Here is an 18,899-nt window from a genome sequence, read left to right as displayed (position 1 = left end):
TTAACCCTTTCAGTCATGCAATTCAGTTTTCAGATAATAATTAGTTTCAGGATTTTGCATGAAAAATAAAAAACTTGGGAAAAGAAAAAGAAAGAAAAGGTTAACCAAAGGGGAGGATAGCGACCGGAGAAATGAACTGCCTAGAACCATAAAATTTTCGATTGACGTCTCTTTTAACAAAACATTTTACCTTCATAGTTTCGAGAAAATTATTCAAGTATTCCACATTTTTCATGTTTTAATGTAGCCTATTAAAATAAATATCCACATGGATTTGAGAAAAGTAAAGATTTTTTTTATCGCGAAATGTTTTTTCTGGGTGAAAATACGTCAAAAGTAGCAATTTTGAAAAATTGCAAATTTTTATTTCTTACAACCGAATAACTGAATTTTCCGGTGAATTCTTGGTTTCGAAACTTCCTTTGCAACGCCCAAGAACTTGTCAAATTTATAGAGAGTTTTGCATTAAATGCAACGAACTTGTTTAAAAAAAACAGCCCTTTTCTTAACGTGCCAAATACCTTTTTTTCGTAATTTCTATTTGTTCAAGTCAAAAAGATGAAATTTTTTCACTCCATTCGTAGTTTAATTCGTACAATCATTTCCAATAACGAAGGTATACCTATATGGCTTCTGTTGAAACGGGTATAATACCTGGCTATCAATACCTCAATAACAACAAATCTCCTCCCTCAGGCTGAGCAATTCCGATAGAATGTTCCTCGTATCAAACAAAAAGCTGCGCAACGTCTTCAGAACGAGAGCGAAGCCATCGTGACGATATTGACGCAAGAAAGTAAGTCGCGTTTCAATCGGAAACTGCTCGACCGAAGGGAGGCTCTGCACGCATTTCTTAATCATCAAAGTTTGGGCTCCGAGCAATCCGGCCACGCAGCTGTTCATCGGTTCACGAGCCCGTTATCGAATCCCATCCGCAGATTGTCGCTAAACTTCAATAACCCCGGGCTCCAGCCCAGGTTGCATTGACACGTGACTACCAACCCTCTCAAGATCGGAGGAGCAAATCGAGGAGAATGCCTTCTATTCTCTTTCGAGGGGGATATGATATGTCCGTACCGAAATGAAACTTTTCATCACCCGGCAAACCTGACAGGTAAATATGGAAGTTTTTTCCCCATCGGAAAAATATACTTCAACCCTTGACGATCTGGATGGTAAAAATAATTTTCGAAACCACGTTAATAAACGCACGTTCCACTGTTTTTCTGGAGAAAAAAAACTAGTTAGCTCCACAGATAGCTCTTTGAAAATTTTTTCGATTTTTTTACCGATTTTTGTGCCGCAGAATCAACACCAAAAAGATTTTGTTTAAGTCTACACGAAGCGCCCCATTTTGGGGTACAGCTGTTTTTACATTCCCAAAAACCATTTAGGCAATTTACAACAAAGCATCTCTCTTTTTCCGCCACATTAACTATTTTAGATTTTATTCAAATACCAGATTTGAAGATATTGAAGAAGGTGAAACTTCGCGAGTCACGATTTGTTGCATCTCCTCACTAGAAACACGAAAATGGAATCTCTTTTCATCGAACAAACTTTCTATATACCATTTAAACACTTGTATACGCTGTCCCTGAGTGATTTTTTCAACTTCTTACCTAATTTACACCCACAATGAACCGAATTAAAATTCTCGCGTCCCCAGCTCTCCTGACCTTGATTCGTCCCTCATTTTAACACCCAGCTTCAGCCTCATTCCAGATGCTCTGCCCTGTCACTGTAGCTGGTATAAAGAATTTCATAACTCCGCGTAGCCGCCATTTGCATGCGTGAAAATTATTGCACTAGCAATGCAGAGGGACGTGAAGAGTCGGCGATGGTGTGCAGCGTGCAGCATCCTGCTATCATCCCTCCTTCGACCACTGGCAAAACCATTTCCAGAAACACCAACGACAGCGAGACTATAGCCTTTCAGTACTCTTCCATCCCTGGCCGAGTATCCAGGTCCACCGGGGAGAAACTTAATCAGCAAAGTGGGTAGGAATGTCGCTTTTTGTTTGTCCCTCTCGTTTTCTACCTCACCTTGCACCACCCTTACAGGAGCCAGTAACGAGCCTTTGCCATCCCGTGTCGCATGGTCAAATTGGACTTCCTTCGATAGACGGTAACTGATAAACTTCAATTTTAACGAAATCAGTTACTGAGAGGCTTGGAGATGTTTCGTCGCACAATCAGCTGCTCTCAATCTTATTTAGACCGCCATTCTTTTGGACCATTAACATCTTTAACGCACCTTCAAAATATATATATTAGCAAATTGGATCTTCATGTTTTTGGGAGTAGTAAAATCAAACCCGTGGTCGAAAAAATCTAAAACTCCATAAAAGATGCTCTTTTTAGAAACTCTACGACGCAGATCGATTTGAAGTGGAATGCCTCATATGCACCCCGCCGTTAATATGTCTAATAACACATTTTCCGTCTTTTTAAAATTGTAACATTCACCTGACATGGTTTTTTACATTGTCCAATGTTTTTCCTGATCGAGTTCACCAAGACGAACAAAGATGTAAAGAAGAGAAGGAATAAAAGCAACGTTGAATCCGTGCTATACGTTTCGGTCAACTCTGGAAAGGGAGAGGAAAAAAGTGCTATCACATTTTGCCTGAATGACCAATTGTTACGACGGTATTATCCGACGCAGTTTTATCCCGACAGTCCTGTGGAATACCTGGCTGTGCTTTCGTATCTTGGAGCTTTTATGTGTATATACCGTGTGTATGTATGTATACCGCATGACAACAGATGGCAACCTATATTTACAACACACTGTTCTATCCACGTTCAGAAAGCAGGAATAATTCAGAGTCTGTGCATGACCTACCTACGCATCTGTACAGGATGTCCTACTTTCGTAGAAATCCTCCGTCATATTCAACATCGACTTCATTGTTACATGCAGTAATGGCAGCGTTTGTTTTACTCATTCTTTTACTTTTTCTCTTATAGTTTTCCTATCCATTTACTCTTGACTCTGCACCCTTATCTCGAATCGTTCTTTTAATATCTATTTCGAAAGCGTTTGAATCCCAAGAGAAATCTAAGTGATCAATCCCAATCACGATTCGAAGTAAAAAAAATTGATAGCTAAAAGAGAAAGAATTAAATTCCGACTGTTTGAACAACCGGTTTCTGTTTAAAATAATACAACCTGACCCGCGATACGCAGCGAAAATTTGAATTACATGCTTGACAGTAAAAAAAGAGAGAAAAAAAAACAAGGATAAAAAAAACACACACACACACACGCTGCTCCACGGAATAAAATTATTATTCAAATTTGAATATTGTTTGTGCTTCGGAGAGAAATTTTTTATCTCCCCCGTTCTACCTCACGTTCCGATATTTGTAACCCAAAATTCTTGCTACAATATTGGAAGAAATTAAAACACGAGCCCATCATTTCTTATTTCCCAATTTAACTCCCGGAGCTAATTAACCCTGTTTCAACAAAACTTGAAATATATACCACCCTGTGTTACAGCCGCTGAGAATTAATGAAGGGTGGTTATTTCCCCGTGACACCCTGTTTTTGTTCCGATATTATCGCTTCTCTCGGTGGGTGCGCAGGCGTAGGCTCCAATGCCCATCCATACCCAGCTGTATACTTTTCAGAAGGGGGGAGGGGGGAGGGTGTGTAGAGGGAGCAAAAACTCGGGGTAAAACAACTTAGCCAGGACCTCCGCCGCAAATGAAACGCGTGATGTAAAAACACTGATATAAAAGTGGTCCAAAGCACCATCTACTTACCACCGGGTTACGGCTCTCTTTCTCCCTCCCTTTACATCAACCGAAATGTGCACCTGACCCCATTGCGGTATCACCGCGCCATTCTGTCACATCTCTTATACATATGAGTACATCTGTTGTCATGTACATGCGGAATTTGAAAATGAAATTACATTTTCATAGGATTCAAGCTCGATGTTGTTTAAAGTTTTCTCTTGTTTTTTGAGAAGAAAATATACAATTTTTATTGCTTTGATTTTTTACCATTATCAAAAATCATAATTATAAGCAAGAATTGAAAAATATAATATCACACTCTTTGTGCTAAGATGATTGATTGTTGATAATTATTGTGTAATTATACTTGTGTAGTCATTTGTTATCATATTATCAAGTACCTTTGTTTAATATTGTACCTTAGGTCGTGACAATATTGATTTAGTAAAATTTTGCAGTTACCTAATATGGTGGGAAAGTAATATTTTTTTCTTTATAAACCTTGCAAAGGTGATAAAAAAAAAATTTCTCCCCGTATTTGGGTACAAATTTTATTTAAATTTGATCATCTTTCGAAAAGGACCCTTTTTTTTGCAACAAACACGTGAAATTGATTGTCGAAAAATGATAAAACGTCGAAATAACTGAATTTCTTTCAGAGATGAAATCCTCTTTCGGATGAAAATAACGTCAAAATTTTTCTCCGTCTACACGCGAGAGGACATTAGCATGCGAAAAAAGAATGGCGAATGATGTGATTGACGCGCACAGGTGAGGAAAAAGGTTTTTATTATTTACAAAAATGTAATAAAAGTAGGGAAAAACAGGCATCGTGAACAACGTATAAAGATAGCGTGCTGCGGGTGATAACGATTCTAACGGTGATCTGGTCCCCACGTGCAACGGAAAGCTGCATGCTGGGTAAATGACAGATAGGCTGCAGAGGAATTGCCGCGAAACTCTCGTAAAATCCAAACTTCTGACACACCGTGCACCGTTTAGTGGACAGCGCTTTTCAAATTAACGATAAGTCTGCGTTTTACGAGCATGAAAGGCCGTAAGACCCGGTCTAGAACGCCTTTCACGAGTGCCCCATAAAAAAAAACACGAAACAAAACGAATAAGATGAGCAAAAATAAATTGAGATCAACGCGAAGGAGTTCAAAACGAAAAATGTTCTTTAACGTAAATACAAAAATCAAAACGAACCAACGGTTTATCAGTTTTCTGCGATTACTAATTTCTTTAAAAAAAAATTTCGAAATTAAGAACGGAACTTGACTGCCGCGTACATTGAAACAAGCAACATTTGACGGGTTGTGGAAATTGTCGATCAGGACGAAACGTACAAATCAAGGGAATCTTGCAGCCGCGAAACCAAATTCTCGATGGTTCAAAGAGTTGTCTTAATTTCGAGATCCAGGTGAACGGGAAAGGAGAATGCTCGTGTCGTACGTGCATGTAGGTGGATGAGCCCCTGATAACAAGGAGCGAAGGACCCCATTCGCTCGAGTTACCAGGAATCACGTGAATTCGCTCATGCAATTCAATTTCAGTTCGCCACCGCATCGTTTCCCGAAGGTACCAAGAGTTAGAATCCATATCAAGAGTATACACAATATAGTATTACGTTTGCCAAAGGATTCGCGTCTTATTAAACATTGAATAGGGTGTATAAAATTTTCGTTTTTGTCTTAAAAATCGTGTTATTTGATGATCGTTTGTCCGATAAGAAGAAGACATTTTTAAAATTCATCATTACTGCAACGCACTCTTTTTATACAAAACAATTTTCCGAAAAAAAGATGGAGGGTCCAGATGCTGGAGTAACCGTGACGATTCAGATTCAACGAAAAACGTGACCATGGCGTCGATAAACGAGTGTGCATAATTGGTTGGACAAGGTGCAAGTGAGCCCCCCCTCTCCCTCCCACTCCTCCACCCCTCGCGCAAGGGTGGCTTTTATATTCGGAGTAAAGAAGCGGGGAGGCGCCGCGATTCAAATCGCGAGTCTGCGGGGGAGAAAACTGGATACGAAGTTGGGGGAAAGGGGGAGGAATACGCGAAAAGAGGGACAGAGACGAGGAGCGAGAGGTCGCGTGCGGTGTGCATTGATCGCGAACCTCCGACGCCTCGGGCGACGCACCACGACTTGTTGAGCGCCATCTGTCGCGATGTCTCCACCTTCTCGACCCGTTTCCCGTTTCGTGTAAAAAGTCACCCCCACCCGCCCTCCAAACGCACGACTAGAGCGCGAAGAATGGAACGCGGAGACGAAGGGTGAGAAGGGAAGGATGAGCCTGCAGATGAGATGCAGGGGTCAGTCGAAGGGTCCTAAAACTTGCACTTTTGTTTTATTTATACACGACTCGAATTGACGGCGCCACTCTGAGGGGAGATCGAGCTGCGCTAATTGACGGCAATCTTGATTTTGTCACGTTTATTATTTCTCAGGTATACTATACAAACTTCATGAAGTATAAGAGACGTTTCTATACCGGGTGACTTTTCTTTACGATGCATCCATCTTCAACCACTTACGATTTGTATAGTTCCCCGTTTTGCAGCCGAGTTTCTTCAGCCGTCTGCAACACGCTCTCAGATCATCCGATAAGACCGGAACTAATTATTCCCTATTACCGAGTGTTAGCAGCCTCGTATTATATAGCACTATCAAAAACACTGAATGAGATCTTGACACGCCTGTTAAACTTTCGGAAATTCGATACGTTGATACACGTCCACGTTAACCTGCGGACTCTTGAGAATCAGTGGATGAAGCAACAATGTTTCTTAGATACTAGCTGGTAAAAAAAAAACATTCATAATGAAAAAAATTTCAATTTATATTGGTAATATTCAGGGTCTAAATTAATATGTGAATGCATGTTTTTCATTTAAATCATTTTAAAAAAGATTGTTCACCTTCAAATATTAAAATTAAAAGCTGAAACTTGAACAGCATTTTCTTTTCGTCATTTGGAACAACATTTTTGACTTGAAATTTGAAAAAAAAAACGGTCGATTTTTTTAATACATTCTAATGTACATATTTTGTAATTTTTAATACATATCTATCCTTGTCCTATATATTACGGTCTGAGATCAAACATTTTTTCTAAGATCCTTTTACTTCAAATTTGAAATAGAAAAGCAAATGGATAGCTGCAGATCAGAGGTTGCGCGAATTTTCGTATTCACGTAATACGTAACAAGAAATCTCAACAATCAGCAGCATCAAATGCGTACAGATTTTACAGGCGTAAGCGGCTTGGAAGACAGAAGGAAATTATTTCGAAGAAAAGAATTATCTCTAACAATAAGATGTATTCTGACACAGAAAATTCTCATTATAACAGGTATCTAAATTGTTTTTGGAAATACTTTCCGCACCGTGCTTCAGGATCAATAAATGAAGGTCTATTCGGTGTCAGACACAATAATCGAAGGAGAGCAGAAATCGCAAGAATGATTGTTTGGTTCATAATTGTTGGGAAAATTGACTCTGCCTGATGAATAGAGAGCTTTCTACAGCGTCTGCTTTCGATATAGCAAAGAGATATATTAATGAGCAATTTAGATTTCCGAGCTTTCATTAAAATTCGGCAAACAGGGAGGATTTAAACTTTAAGCGGCTGAGCGCTGACTTTTACAGCATGATTTTGAGCGACTAAAAATACCAGTTCATCCAGATAATGGAACTCGATCGAATATCGGCGAACTCTTTTCACGCGTCCCAGTTCTTAACGATGCAAGTCTCCGCTTTAAAGCCGCTGAATAGATGTACCGCAGTAAAAGGATCGGGATAGGAGATGAACTGTCTCTGTCTGTTTTCGTTTAATCAAAAACAAACAATGAAAGCTTGCCGCATGAAGGGGATGATGATTCCCGGAAACTCGTCCACTGAAACCACATCCGCGGAATCTGAATTCCGGAGGCTGTCCCAATCGCTGCGGGTAAAAGTCGAAATTGTCGACGATCCAAGGGACGCAAAGTGACGTCACGAAGAAATTCATCTCGCTGCTTTACTCTGCTTGTATTTTACCCTTTTTCCATCTTTCATTCTTTCTCGTGACTGTAATATTATTCCCAAAAGGCATGTGCCAATTTTTCCTCCCACTTCTTTTTGCACTCTCACTAGACTTGCTTCCTAGAAGAATGAATGTGGAATACTTTTTACACTCTGGTCATATAAAACGCGTCTCGATTCACGCAACAGTTCTTCCGCAGCCACGCTCTGATAAGTCGAGTCTTCTTGCGTACAGAACTCAGTTCCAGAACTTGCTCTGAGCGCATTGCCACACATCTTGATACCTCTGCATATGAAGGGTGTCATATTTCACGTGGATAAACTAAGCAACGTGTGTTCCGGAAGGTGGATATTGCGTGGCAAGCTAGATTCTGGTTCGACTGAAGTGCTCCTGTGCATATCAGAATCGGTACTCGCCGATCGCGCCAAGCTTATTAAAAAAAACAGACGCCCCATTTTTTATCGCGATGAAAAGCCTTCTAACCCATCCATTGAAATCAATTCATCGAATCACTTACGATGAAATTATAGATTTTAAGAGCTTTTATTTAGCTCTAAATCAATACGATCGATGCACGGAGAGCCGAAATATAACAGTTGTAATATTTCCAACATCATCAAAATCGTCATTTCGACCAAGAATTTTAAACGGCTGTCAATTCTCATGACTAGATATATGACATATGTATATACGCTTGTAATGTATATAGATATAGGTATAAGGGAAACTAATCCCGCATTCTTCGTTTCGTACGTAATTCTGTATTTTTAGTGTTGATTTCTTATTTTTGCTAATAAATCATATACTTAGCTGTAGGGATTTTTTTTTTCTTTTGTTTGAGGGAATTTTTATCGGATCTTTGCCTTCCGGGCGTTGTTCAACGATTTAAAAAGAAAAAAAAAACACATACGAATTTTTGTCGTGTCGCTCAGTTTGCTAACGGCGAAAGTTCCGATGTTTTTCTTCTCTGCATTCTATATAAAAATTGCTATTTTTTGTCTATACCAGCATACGACCGTTTGCACTTACGTTTCATACTTGCTAATTCCGATAAATCTATATATTTTGGCATTTTTGAAACGAATGCAACAAAAAAAATTTACATACAAACCTTATGCCAGTAAATCGCATTTTGAATGCTTACGATCTTTTGTCATCAGATACGTGATATTAAATCTCAAAGTCACCATGCACACAAAAGGACTTGTCTACTATGTGACATACATATCACATGAAAAAAAATTTTTAATGATTTAAAAACTACGAGGTCATTTTTCACTATGTTTGAGGTGGAATTTTCCCTAGAGTCAGATTTTTTGTAAGTGGGGCTATGAAGGGCGGGTGAAGCAGGAAACGCAAGATGTGTCAATGTGGAACAATAATTGCCTGAGTAAAGCGTATTAAAAGGCGCTATTGAATGATTACTCGACTGTACAGTGAACGAAAAATTAGGTTTGTGTACGAAAAATACAATAAAAACTTCTTTAGTTAAACACCTTTATCGTAATACTAAGCACTACGAGATCGTTTAACCTATGATATTTTATTCGCGGACAAACAATCTGTTACTGTGTTACAAAATAACTTGAATTTATGACTTAAAATGAGCCATTAAAATTCATAAGATAATTTTATATTGTAAATTTCGTTCATAAATTCATGAAAATTATAATAACTATAAAAACAAGTATATGATTATCAAAAAATTGATCTTGTTTTATGTGACAGCCGTAAGGCGTGACGTGACGTCAGCGACATGTCGAAGTCGCAGATATGAGTGAGTGCGAGTGAGATTTAGTGCGTGGAGGTCAAAATCCGGAAAGACTAGACAACCCACTGGCTGAAAACCGAAATCGAGATACGAAATTCAAAATAACGAACGATCAGTGAACCGAAATTGGTATTTTTGATAAATCATCCAGTAGAATAAAAGTTGTCCCGAAAGTTCATTCAACCAAAGACTCTTTTATCGGAAAAAGTATTTTCGGGATAGTTGGCATTTCGAATGACCAAAGCACAGAATAGGGTGATACAAAAAAATTAAAGGTCTGAAATTGAAAATTAAGAGCGGCTAATACTTCTAACAGCGGCGAAACCGAAAAAATCAGCCTCGAAATGCAGATGACGCTGAAAGCTGAACGGCCGCAGTAGATTTATGCTAAATAGCACTAGACACCGGTCATCGGATACTTCTGGCGTTGCAGAGAGAATACATATATAAGACTGTGAAGCGACTATTTTTTTTCGGTCTCATACATAACGTATAATAACGTATAGTTTATAATTTTATAAATTAACGTATAACGTATAATTTTTCAGGAGATCCTATTACAAACACAAATTTTGTTAACTACAATCTGGAAATTTCTGACGATGGTCAGCAACAATTTGTAGTAAAAACTGTCCCTGTTCTTCATCGTAAGTGAGACTTTCGTTATATTTATTTATAAGGGCAACACTCCTTTCAGCGATGTCATTTATAACTTGAAATAGGTTCTCCTGACAAATTATAACCTTTCAAAAATTAGAAACTGAATCGAAAGAAAAATTTCTGCAAATCCAGAACATCGCATTTGCCTTCAATGATATTTTCTCGGTATTTTATTGTCATAGAAATTGTATATTTGTGTCAACAAAATATGAATTTTTTATAAATAGTATTAGAATCTTAAAATAATTATTGTGAACAATATTTTACCACATAAAAATTAATGGAAAGGTTGAATGAAAAAAACGTAAAAAAGGAAAGAAAAGTATTGTCACGAAAACCGTTAATACAAGTAGCTTAAAATTAATTTACTTACTTAAAGTATAAAAACTATTTCTTTAGATCATAAAGCTTGGTAAAAAAACTGATATCAATGAGCTTTACACTTAAGAACATTGTTTTGTAAGTGTTTAACAATAAATATGAATGTAAATTTATACAAAAAATTAGGTTTAATTGACTCTAAAAAAGAAGTGGATGATTTTTTTAATTCGATCAAAAGTTACTTTTCTACAGACTTTAATTCCCTACAAAATGACACCTTGATATTTTTTTGATCGATCATATTTAATGAATTATAGAACATAAAGTTGAGGGAAAATTTTTTTTTCCGAAAAATTCTTATTTATACTAGCCCTAACCGAAAAATGGACATATCGAGTTGAAACTTCACCAAAATTTGTTTTTTCCGAGAGACAACCTAGTTTTTGTGCGGAAAAAAATTTTTATTTTTCTACAAGTTCGTATTTATGGTCTTTCTACGTTTTCAACTGTCGGTAATTTGACTTTCGGAATTTCGTCCCGTCGACTTTTTAGTCTTCCGCATTTTTGTACCCCAACCGATTTAGTCAGTCGGACTTTAGCCATAGAGGATTCGTCTCGTGCATTGGAATAAATATATCAATACAATACTTAAATCAAGCATCGGTACTTCTTCATTCCTCCTCATCCCAAGATTCCTCAGTTCATCATATATTTTGATGTTTTTTATAATAACGTATAGCGACCCTCGGATTAACCGACCACCCTCATGGCTACGACGTTGCTGCAAATGGAGTACGCAGACGCTATTTAGCCATTTTTTCTGTAAAATTTCATCATTTCAATATTTCAACAATTCTGCGTATTCAGCTTTTACACGAGGTCGTTTCTCCCGACCGGTTTTATTAATTCGTAGAAAGCATTGAATGTTTAGTCTGAAATCTGTCCTTTGTTAGGTTAATGAACGGCCAAAACCAGTTATTTAAATGCTGAAGCTAAAACGTATCGTTCAGTCTTCATGAAACCAACAAACTGCCAGGAGAAATGTTTCCTCATCTAAACGTACTCGTGGTAGTACTTTTCGTGACTTTGATGATAAGTTTGGGCTTTGCATCCATGGAAATGGGTACATCTATCCATGGCTCGGACCAGACCAGGATGTGGATCAAAAGGATTGTTAGATCTTCACGAGGGCCATGGATAGAAGGTTTCAAATCGTTTCTTAACACCTCTGAATCTTCCTGTGCGGACGAAGTCGCGGTGTTTATCGAAGCCATCGAATCTGACCAAGAATGGGCCTTGCAAAGTAAGGAATAAAAGCAAATTTTTATCAAATATTAGATATAAAGAGTGTTCTGCTATTATAGAAGTAAAAGAGTCTCTCCATTCGCTGAAGTTTGCCCCATAAAAAATATATAAACCCTTGTGTGATTATGCAGTTCATAGTAATTCTATTTTCCATTACAGTGTTGGATGCCTCGTCGAGTTTGCAATCAGGACTTATGAAAGGAAACTTTAGAGACATCGGAATGTACGACGAGTGCATCGAAGTCAATGAGCAATACAACCACCTCGGTATCCGGGCTAAGCACTGCATGGTTTCTCTGGGTTCGATGTCTCCCGATCTATCTGCGATTATCGATATAGATTATGTCCGCATTTTTTCATCAATTTGTCTTCCATCGTCGTGCAACGAGACGCATGTTGAGCAGATCATTAATGCCATTATCGCAAACACACCAGCCATTAACGATCTAGAATTTGAAACAAGTACCGCGTCCTGTGCGCAAGTGGGATCTGATGACTTGAGTGCTGGAGAAATTTACACACTGTGAGTTGGCATTGAATAATGAATATAGTTTTCGGAAACAATCCCATTTGATCATTCAAGAAAACAATGCATTGCTTTCAGAATTTTTGTCGTCGCCGTTATCGCATTTATGATTGCTTGTACAGTCTGCGATTTTGCGAGCAGACGCAAGCCGACAGAAGCATCTAGTTTGATGAATACGCTGTCAAAATTCTCTCTCTACACCAATGCACTCGCTGTGTTAAGCACGGAAGTAAAACCTGATAGCCTGCAATCGCTCGACGGTATCAGAGTTCTAAGTATGTGCTGGGTCGTACTGGGCCACCGTTTCCTCACTTCAAGCATCAGGCCGATTGTCAATCTATTCGAAGTCTATGAAGTAAGTTGAACTGTACACTCGATATGCAATATAGATCATAATTGCTCCAACAATTGACGGCTGCTTTATTAGCATGGTGGTACGAAAAACGTGCTTTCAATACAACAGAGTTCGCCGTTAGAATGTACAATACTTTTCTGAGTGTGCGATTTGCATTCTAGTAGAGATGATTATTAATACGTAAATTCGCGTTGTTGAAGAATACAAATTATTTACCCAATCACGCCAAGCAAGTCTATAATATTGTTGTCACAATCGATCCACAGTGGTCAAATTCATGGACATCTTTGTACCTGGAGGCTGCACCACTTGCTGTCGAGACCTTCTTTGTAGTCGGCGGATTTTTGATGGCTTATCTGCTTCTTAAAACCATGAAATCGGGAAAACGAATTAATTGGCCACTGCTCTACCTTCGTCGTTACCTCAGGTAAGTTGTGTAAGTTGTGTTTTTTTCACAATTCATTGACCACTTAACTGCCTAGGTATCATAACGGCGTAAAGTACTTCCATGACCACGTAACCGCCGGAAATACCGGAATGGCGTCATAGACTAATTCAATATTTGTATTTTTCTTATAGACTCACGCCATCCTTAGCAGTCGTCATTTTGTTCGTTTCATTTCTTACAAATCGTTTTGGAAACGGTCCCGTATGGAGAACTTCGCTTACTGCAGGCGTAGAAGGTTGCAAAAAAAATGGGTGGTTCAATTTATTGTATCTTCAGAACTTGATTAATCCGGAGAATTCGGTTAGTATGGATCCACGCTTTTACTAGATCGGACATACGGCCGATTCTGTTCTTACTACTAAGAGAGTAATGAAAAATTTTACAACACTCGCATCCAAAAACGCGAGTTTATAGGATACTGTTGAAAGCTTGGATGTACTTTGGTACTTGTAGTCCTACGTGAAATGTATATCTTATTCGTATAATAAAGCAGAAAAGGCTTAGGTTTTGAATGTTAATAAATTCGACTAGCTCATAAAAATTGCAGTGTTTAATGCACACCTGGTACTTGGCTGCTGACATGCAACTCTTTTGGATATCGCCAATTGTCATATATCCACTGTACCGCTGGCCAAAACATGGAATCCGAATACTTTATTTTTTCATCCTCGCCTCGATTGTTGCACCAACCGTAGTTTTGATTATCAATGGTTACACTAACAGAATAATCACTATGGACGTGGATTTGGGGTAAGTGAATATTAACGAAGTACATTATTCATCGAAAAAAAGATGTTCATTATAATTATTTCCACATCAGAAAAATAGTCGTAAATGACTTCATCGACTTCTATATGACGACTTACAATCGAGCCTGCGCCTACTTTCTCGGAATCTTATTGGGTTACGACGTAGCGACTAAGAAGAGGCAGCTTACGAAGGTATTTCAGGCAAAGTTTGTGCATCACAAGAAATTTCTATCCTATCTCGATGATCGACTGATAGTCTAATGTCGAAATATTTTCTGATTTCGAGGTGAACGTATCGATCAACTGGATTGTAACCGCTGTTCTTTTCCTATTTTGTGCGTGCGCTACTCATTTCAACTACAACAAGGATTTTGTCGACAACCGTTTATTGGAAGTTGTACTCGTAGTCACGTTACGTCCATGTTGGTCGATTGCCATTGCTTGGATCATTTATGCATGCACTCAGGGATATGGAGGCAAGTATCTACTTTATTTCTCGATGCGGAAGCTGCGCTGAATTGCAAAAGACTGCAAAGTCCTTAACTTGAAGGTTCCAAATGCAGGCAAATGGGACTCTAGTCGAACAAAACAATACATTGATAAAACTTATGGTTTAACATTGTTAATTTTTCAGGCCCCGTTAACAGATTTTTGTCCGCGCCGTTCTTTCGGCCCCTCAGTCGGTTATCGTATTCTATTTACTTGTTGCATTTTTCGATCCAATCTCAGAGGAATGCTGTTGCACGGACTCCCGTGTCGTTTTCAAATTCTTTGATTGTAAGTTTTCTTTTTCACAACTTCTATTTTTCACCCCGCGCATTTCAAATTCAACCCATCTATTTGCAGATTTATGAGTATTTGATTGATTTGGCGCTTTCGATCGTCGCGGCCTTCGTCTTCACCTTATTCTTCGAATCTCCATTCGTTGTGTTGGCGAAAATTTTCGACAATCCCAAATCAGAGTCTAACCAAGTCACTCTGGCGCGAGGCACGACCAAGGATCTGCCGGCCAAAAACCCAGAAATTCGAAATAAATCGAGGAAGAAGGACTGATGTTGCCGTTTCCTGTCGACCGTAATATTTTCGAAAATATTATTTCGAGAATTGCTACTATTATACAGTAGTTCTACACATTCTACTCGTACTATTATTCAAGTCCAATTTTTCTGTGTCCGACGAACGTTACAACATAATTATCAGCTGTATCGCATTGTACTTAATAACGCATGAAGAAATATTTTCTTCGAATAAAAATTATTGGCTGATTTCGAATCTATGCATAACTTTTTCAGTTCGCCGCATGAAATCAAGTGTCTGCTTACTGCTTTTTTGGCACCAAGCATTCCCTTGTATCAATTTCATCCACCTCAAAAGGTTCCACCCTATCGACTGTTGTATTCAGATAATACGTAGTCGAAAATTTCCCGTTGAATTTTAATTATCAAGCACGATAATTACTCTAAAATAACTATCGAATTACCGAACGTGAGTATCGCGTAATGATCACCGAGTAGGTACATATGAGCCGGGTCGGCAAACTTTAGTCGGTATAATTTATTTCATTAGACGCTCCACGTAATTACAACCCATGGGACGAGTACTGGTATCTCAATTTGATCAGTAGCGGAACAAAACCTGAGAAGGAAATTGAACTCGATTATAACAGTGATCGTATTGCGTATAATTTTTTACGCGAATCGGTTAACGATTCGAATAATCGTCAACACAGCAACGTGGAGTTAAGGCTTGTGAGAACGGAGAGAAGCAGAGAGAGGAACAGAGAGTCGGAAGTCCCATGCCTAACCTGGAGCTAAACTAACTTTATTAGACGGTTTGCCGGACTGTCGCCTCCTGCAGCTTCGCCCCTTTTTCCCCTCCTCCCACTCCCCAGTGTCCGAGTTGTCTTCCTGGGCGTGAAGCGATTAACTCACCCCATGGATATACGGCTAGCCGAGCTCGGGGGTCGGATTACTTTACGAGCGCTGACCACCGCCGAGATTCGCGGACGCTATCATTTCGCCGGGGGAGTCGCACCTATAAGCTGCTGGTGAAACGGTCCCAGTTTCAGACCTCGGTGACTCTTTTCCTCCTAAATCAGTTCGCCTGCACGCGCGAGGAGAGGATCTCGGATTTCATCGCGAATAGTTAGAGCCACGAGAAGAGAGTCGGATGAAAAGTCCGGAGAACTTGAGGAGGTTCTCGTGCTCCGTCCAATTATGGTAATACCTAAACCTGACCCGGAAGATATGTATCTTATGTAAGGTTAACCCTGTTCCTCATTTTATCGCCAATTTCTTTGCGCCCACAGGAGAAATTGACAGCTTGAGTGACGACACGGCCCCAAAAGTGACGCGAAAGATTTCGCCCGAGGATCTCTGTGGGGAACAAGTGTTTTCTCTGATTGGATTATCTCTGATTTCTGCGGACATGTGACTGACGCACGTGATGAAGTTTTATTCTGCAGAATTATGTTCATGTCTCGATCATTTTTTCAATTAGTAATATAAATTAGTAATAACATGAATCGTGATAGTTCACGTTGTTCAACGATTTCAAATTTAATAAGATAAAAACGATTTGAAATACTACGCCATCTTATATGAAAAAGTGTTCGGGGTCGGACAAAATGAGTTCTGTCAGTTGGAGCTTGAATAATCCGAAACCGAAGAGTTTCACTGATAAAGCAAAACGAGCTCGCGATTAGGTTTTACGATACATAACATGTACAGTAACGGTAAAGAAGATATCAAGATGAATAAACGAAAAACAAAATACTGTATGCAATAAGCTGAGAAAGTGGCTCGCTCGATTTTTCCAATCAATTTTCTAGTGATCGTTCACAATTGTATTTTTTCAAAAATTTATCGACACACTACAAATTCATCCAAGTGCAATTTATTCACACCGGCCAGATAGAAATTTTTATTTTTTTTATTTTTGTAATTATTTCACTCCTCTAGAATATAAAGTAATTAGTATTATAAATACATAATTAAGCTTGAATAATTGAAACAGCATATTCTAAAATGAGTAATGAAATTTTATTAATTACTGACAGAGATGATGACAATATTATAATTTTAGTCCCAATTCTTGTTAATGAAGTTATTAATGAATGACTTGGAATAACATTAGCTATGAAACGTACCACCATACTTCGTAAAACAGCTTATAATTGCAAAGCGTATCTGGTGAATCGAGTTTAACTGAATCCCTTAAGAAACTCCTTGTATAAATTAAAAATTCTCTAGCGACTAACAGCGAGCACATCTACGAAAGCGTTCTAAAAATAGATTTGCAACGGAGGATCCATATGCATGTATATCAGGCACATCCATACATGTACACCATAGAGGTTAACACGTGTTCATTACCGGGGGAACTTATGCGCGAGCAACAAAGGCGTCTACCCGAATTAATCAACCTTATTTATATTAATGAACGGTTGAGCTCATCCCAGAACGGAAATGTATGGGGCGCGTTGGGCCGGGCCAACCCACCCTTACCAGGCATGGCGCATGGAGTCCCGGAGTCCTGCAGGCGTCGCTTCGCTTTGCTTCGCCCCCCGACCCCCGACCCCCGCCAAAGGGCGCGTGTCTCGTGTGATTAAACTTAATGATGATTAATTGCCGCGTGGCCTGCGGCTGACCAAACACCACTCTGACATATTAGCTCATCTCCCACCCCTCTGCAGCTCGTCTTCCTGCAGCCCTGTCACGTGACCATGAACAGCAGACACCTGCAAAAATTTTCCCCGCACCTTCTTCCTATTCTGACCTTCACCCTCCGACCCTTCGCCAGCCGGACTTGTCACCTTCCAGGATTTTCCTTCCTCCAGGATATCCGCTCGTCTCGTGGTATGTCGGTTAATTGAAGAAACGCGCGATGAAAGTCAATCACCGCGAACCCATTTTCCTGCCTTTTATTCGGAGTTAGAGCTCGGCCATTTTTCTCTGACGAATAATATTACTTGAGAAACTGGGAACACGGGGTAGATTAGAATATAGGGAACCATAAGCGCTTTGCTCGGAGTGTAATTATTTCAAACGTTTCAACTATATTCGGATTTCTGACGATTGCTTTTTCATCAAAATTCATTCAAGTATCGTATTTCAATTTTTGAGTAAAGTTGGGCACGCCTGTCATAGGAAAGAAGTACACGTACGTCTTTTGGTGATAACAGCAAAAAAATCTGCAATCGCAAGACTCAGTGACACCCGTATAATCATTCCATAGATCCTAACTCTGAATGACCGAAAATTGTACACACAAAACTGATGTGTTGCGACAAAACTTAGTGAATATCCAAAATGCAGAAATGTCGAACCAGTATTTCGATAGTTCAGTGAAAATCTTTCTCGCATGAACTGTCTTAAGTTTATTTCTTGACATTTTGTAATTAGTATTTGGAAAACATTTCACTTGTCAATGAAACGGAGAGACAATGAATCGCCAGTAAAGTATCGATGCGTGCGTGTGTCAGCTATGTACGTACATAGTCGTGTATAAAATCGAGCACGATTTGTTGTGAAAATAGCATTAGCATCGGAACAATTATTGGTTACGCCGCGCGCCGATGCGATCGGATTCAACAAAACGTGTACATGTAGGTAAAAACAAACAATTCGGCTTTGTTTCATAGCAGAGCTCAATTTTCAAAGCTGCAATTTATCTGTTGAATATCACCTCGTGACCCGAAAACGAAATACGTATAATGACCCCACGTATGCCAGTGTATTATATTTACTGGAGATAATTACAGTGACTGATACAGAATCGTGTAGAATGATGAAATGACCGTAGGCAATGCGAATGCTGCAAGCTGCGTGTGGCAGCTGTGACTAGGGGCTTCGATTTCAACGTTTAATTATTCACCCAATGAAATATTCTATTTAATACGATTTTTCAACCCAAAGAAGAAGAACGGAATTGTTGATATGGCTCGTATTGATAAGGGCTTAATTCACACCTCTTGGGTAACGA

At 39.0% G+C, this 18,899-nt stretch overlaps 1 protein-coding gene across 1 annotated transcript; it reads left to right on the top strand.

Annotated features, from left to right (window-relative positions):
• Nucleotides 1–11,574: 11,574 nt before the first annotated feature.
• On the top strand, nucleotides 11,575–15,102 carry LOC124406683 (nose resistant to fluoxetine protein 6-like). Its single transcript, XM_046882206.1, has 10 exons — nucleotides 11,575–11,836; nucleotides 11,998–12,361; nucleotides 12,443–12,719; nucleotides 12,986–13,146; nucleotides 13,299–13,467; nucleotides 13,715–13,917; nucleotides 13,988–14,108; nucleotides 14,203–14,392; nucleotides 14,551–14,693; nucleotides 14,763–15,102. The coding sequence occupies exons 1-10, from the start codon at nucleotides 11,575–11,577 to the stop codon at nucleotides 14,967–14,969; spliced, it is 2,097 nt and encodes a 698-aa protein (XP_046738162.1). The 3' UTR covers nucleotides 14,970–15,102.
• Nucleotides 15,103–18,899: the final 3,797 nt, after the last annotated feature.

Source organism: Diprion similis, chromosome 6 (genome assembly GCF_021155765.1).
Source record: "Diprion similis isolate iyDipSimi1 chromosome 6, iyDipSimi1.1, whole genome shotgun sequence".
Classification (NCBI taxonomy): domain Eukaryota; kingdom Metazoa; phylum Arthropoda; class Insecta; order Hymenoptera; family Diprionidae; genus Diprion; species Diprion similis.
The sequence above is the reverse complement of the archived record's forward strand: the minus strand, read 5'-3'. Positions and strand labels throughout refer to the sequence as shown.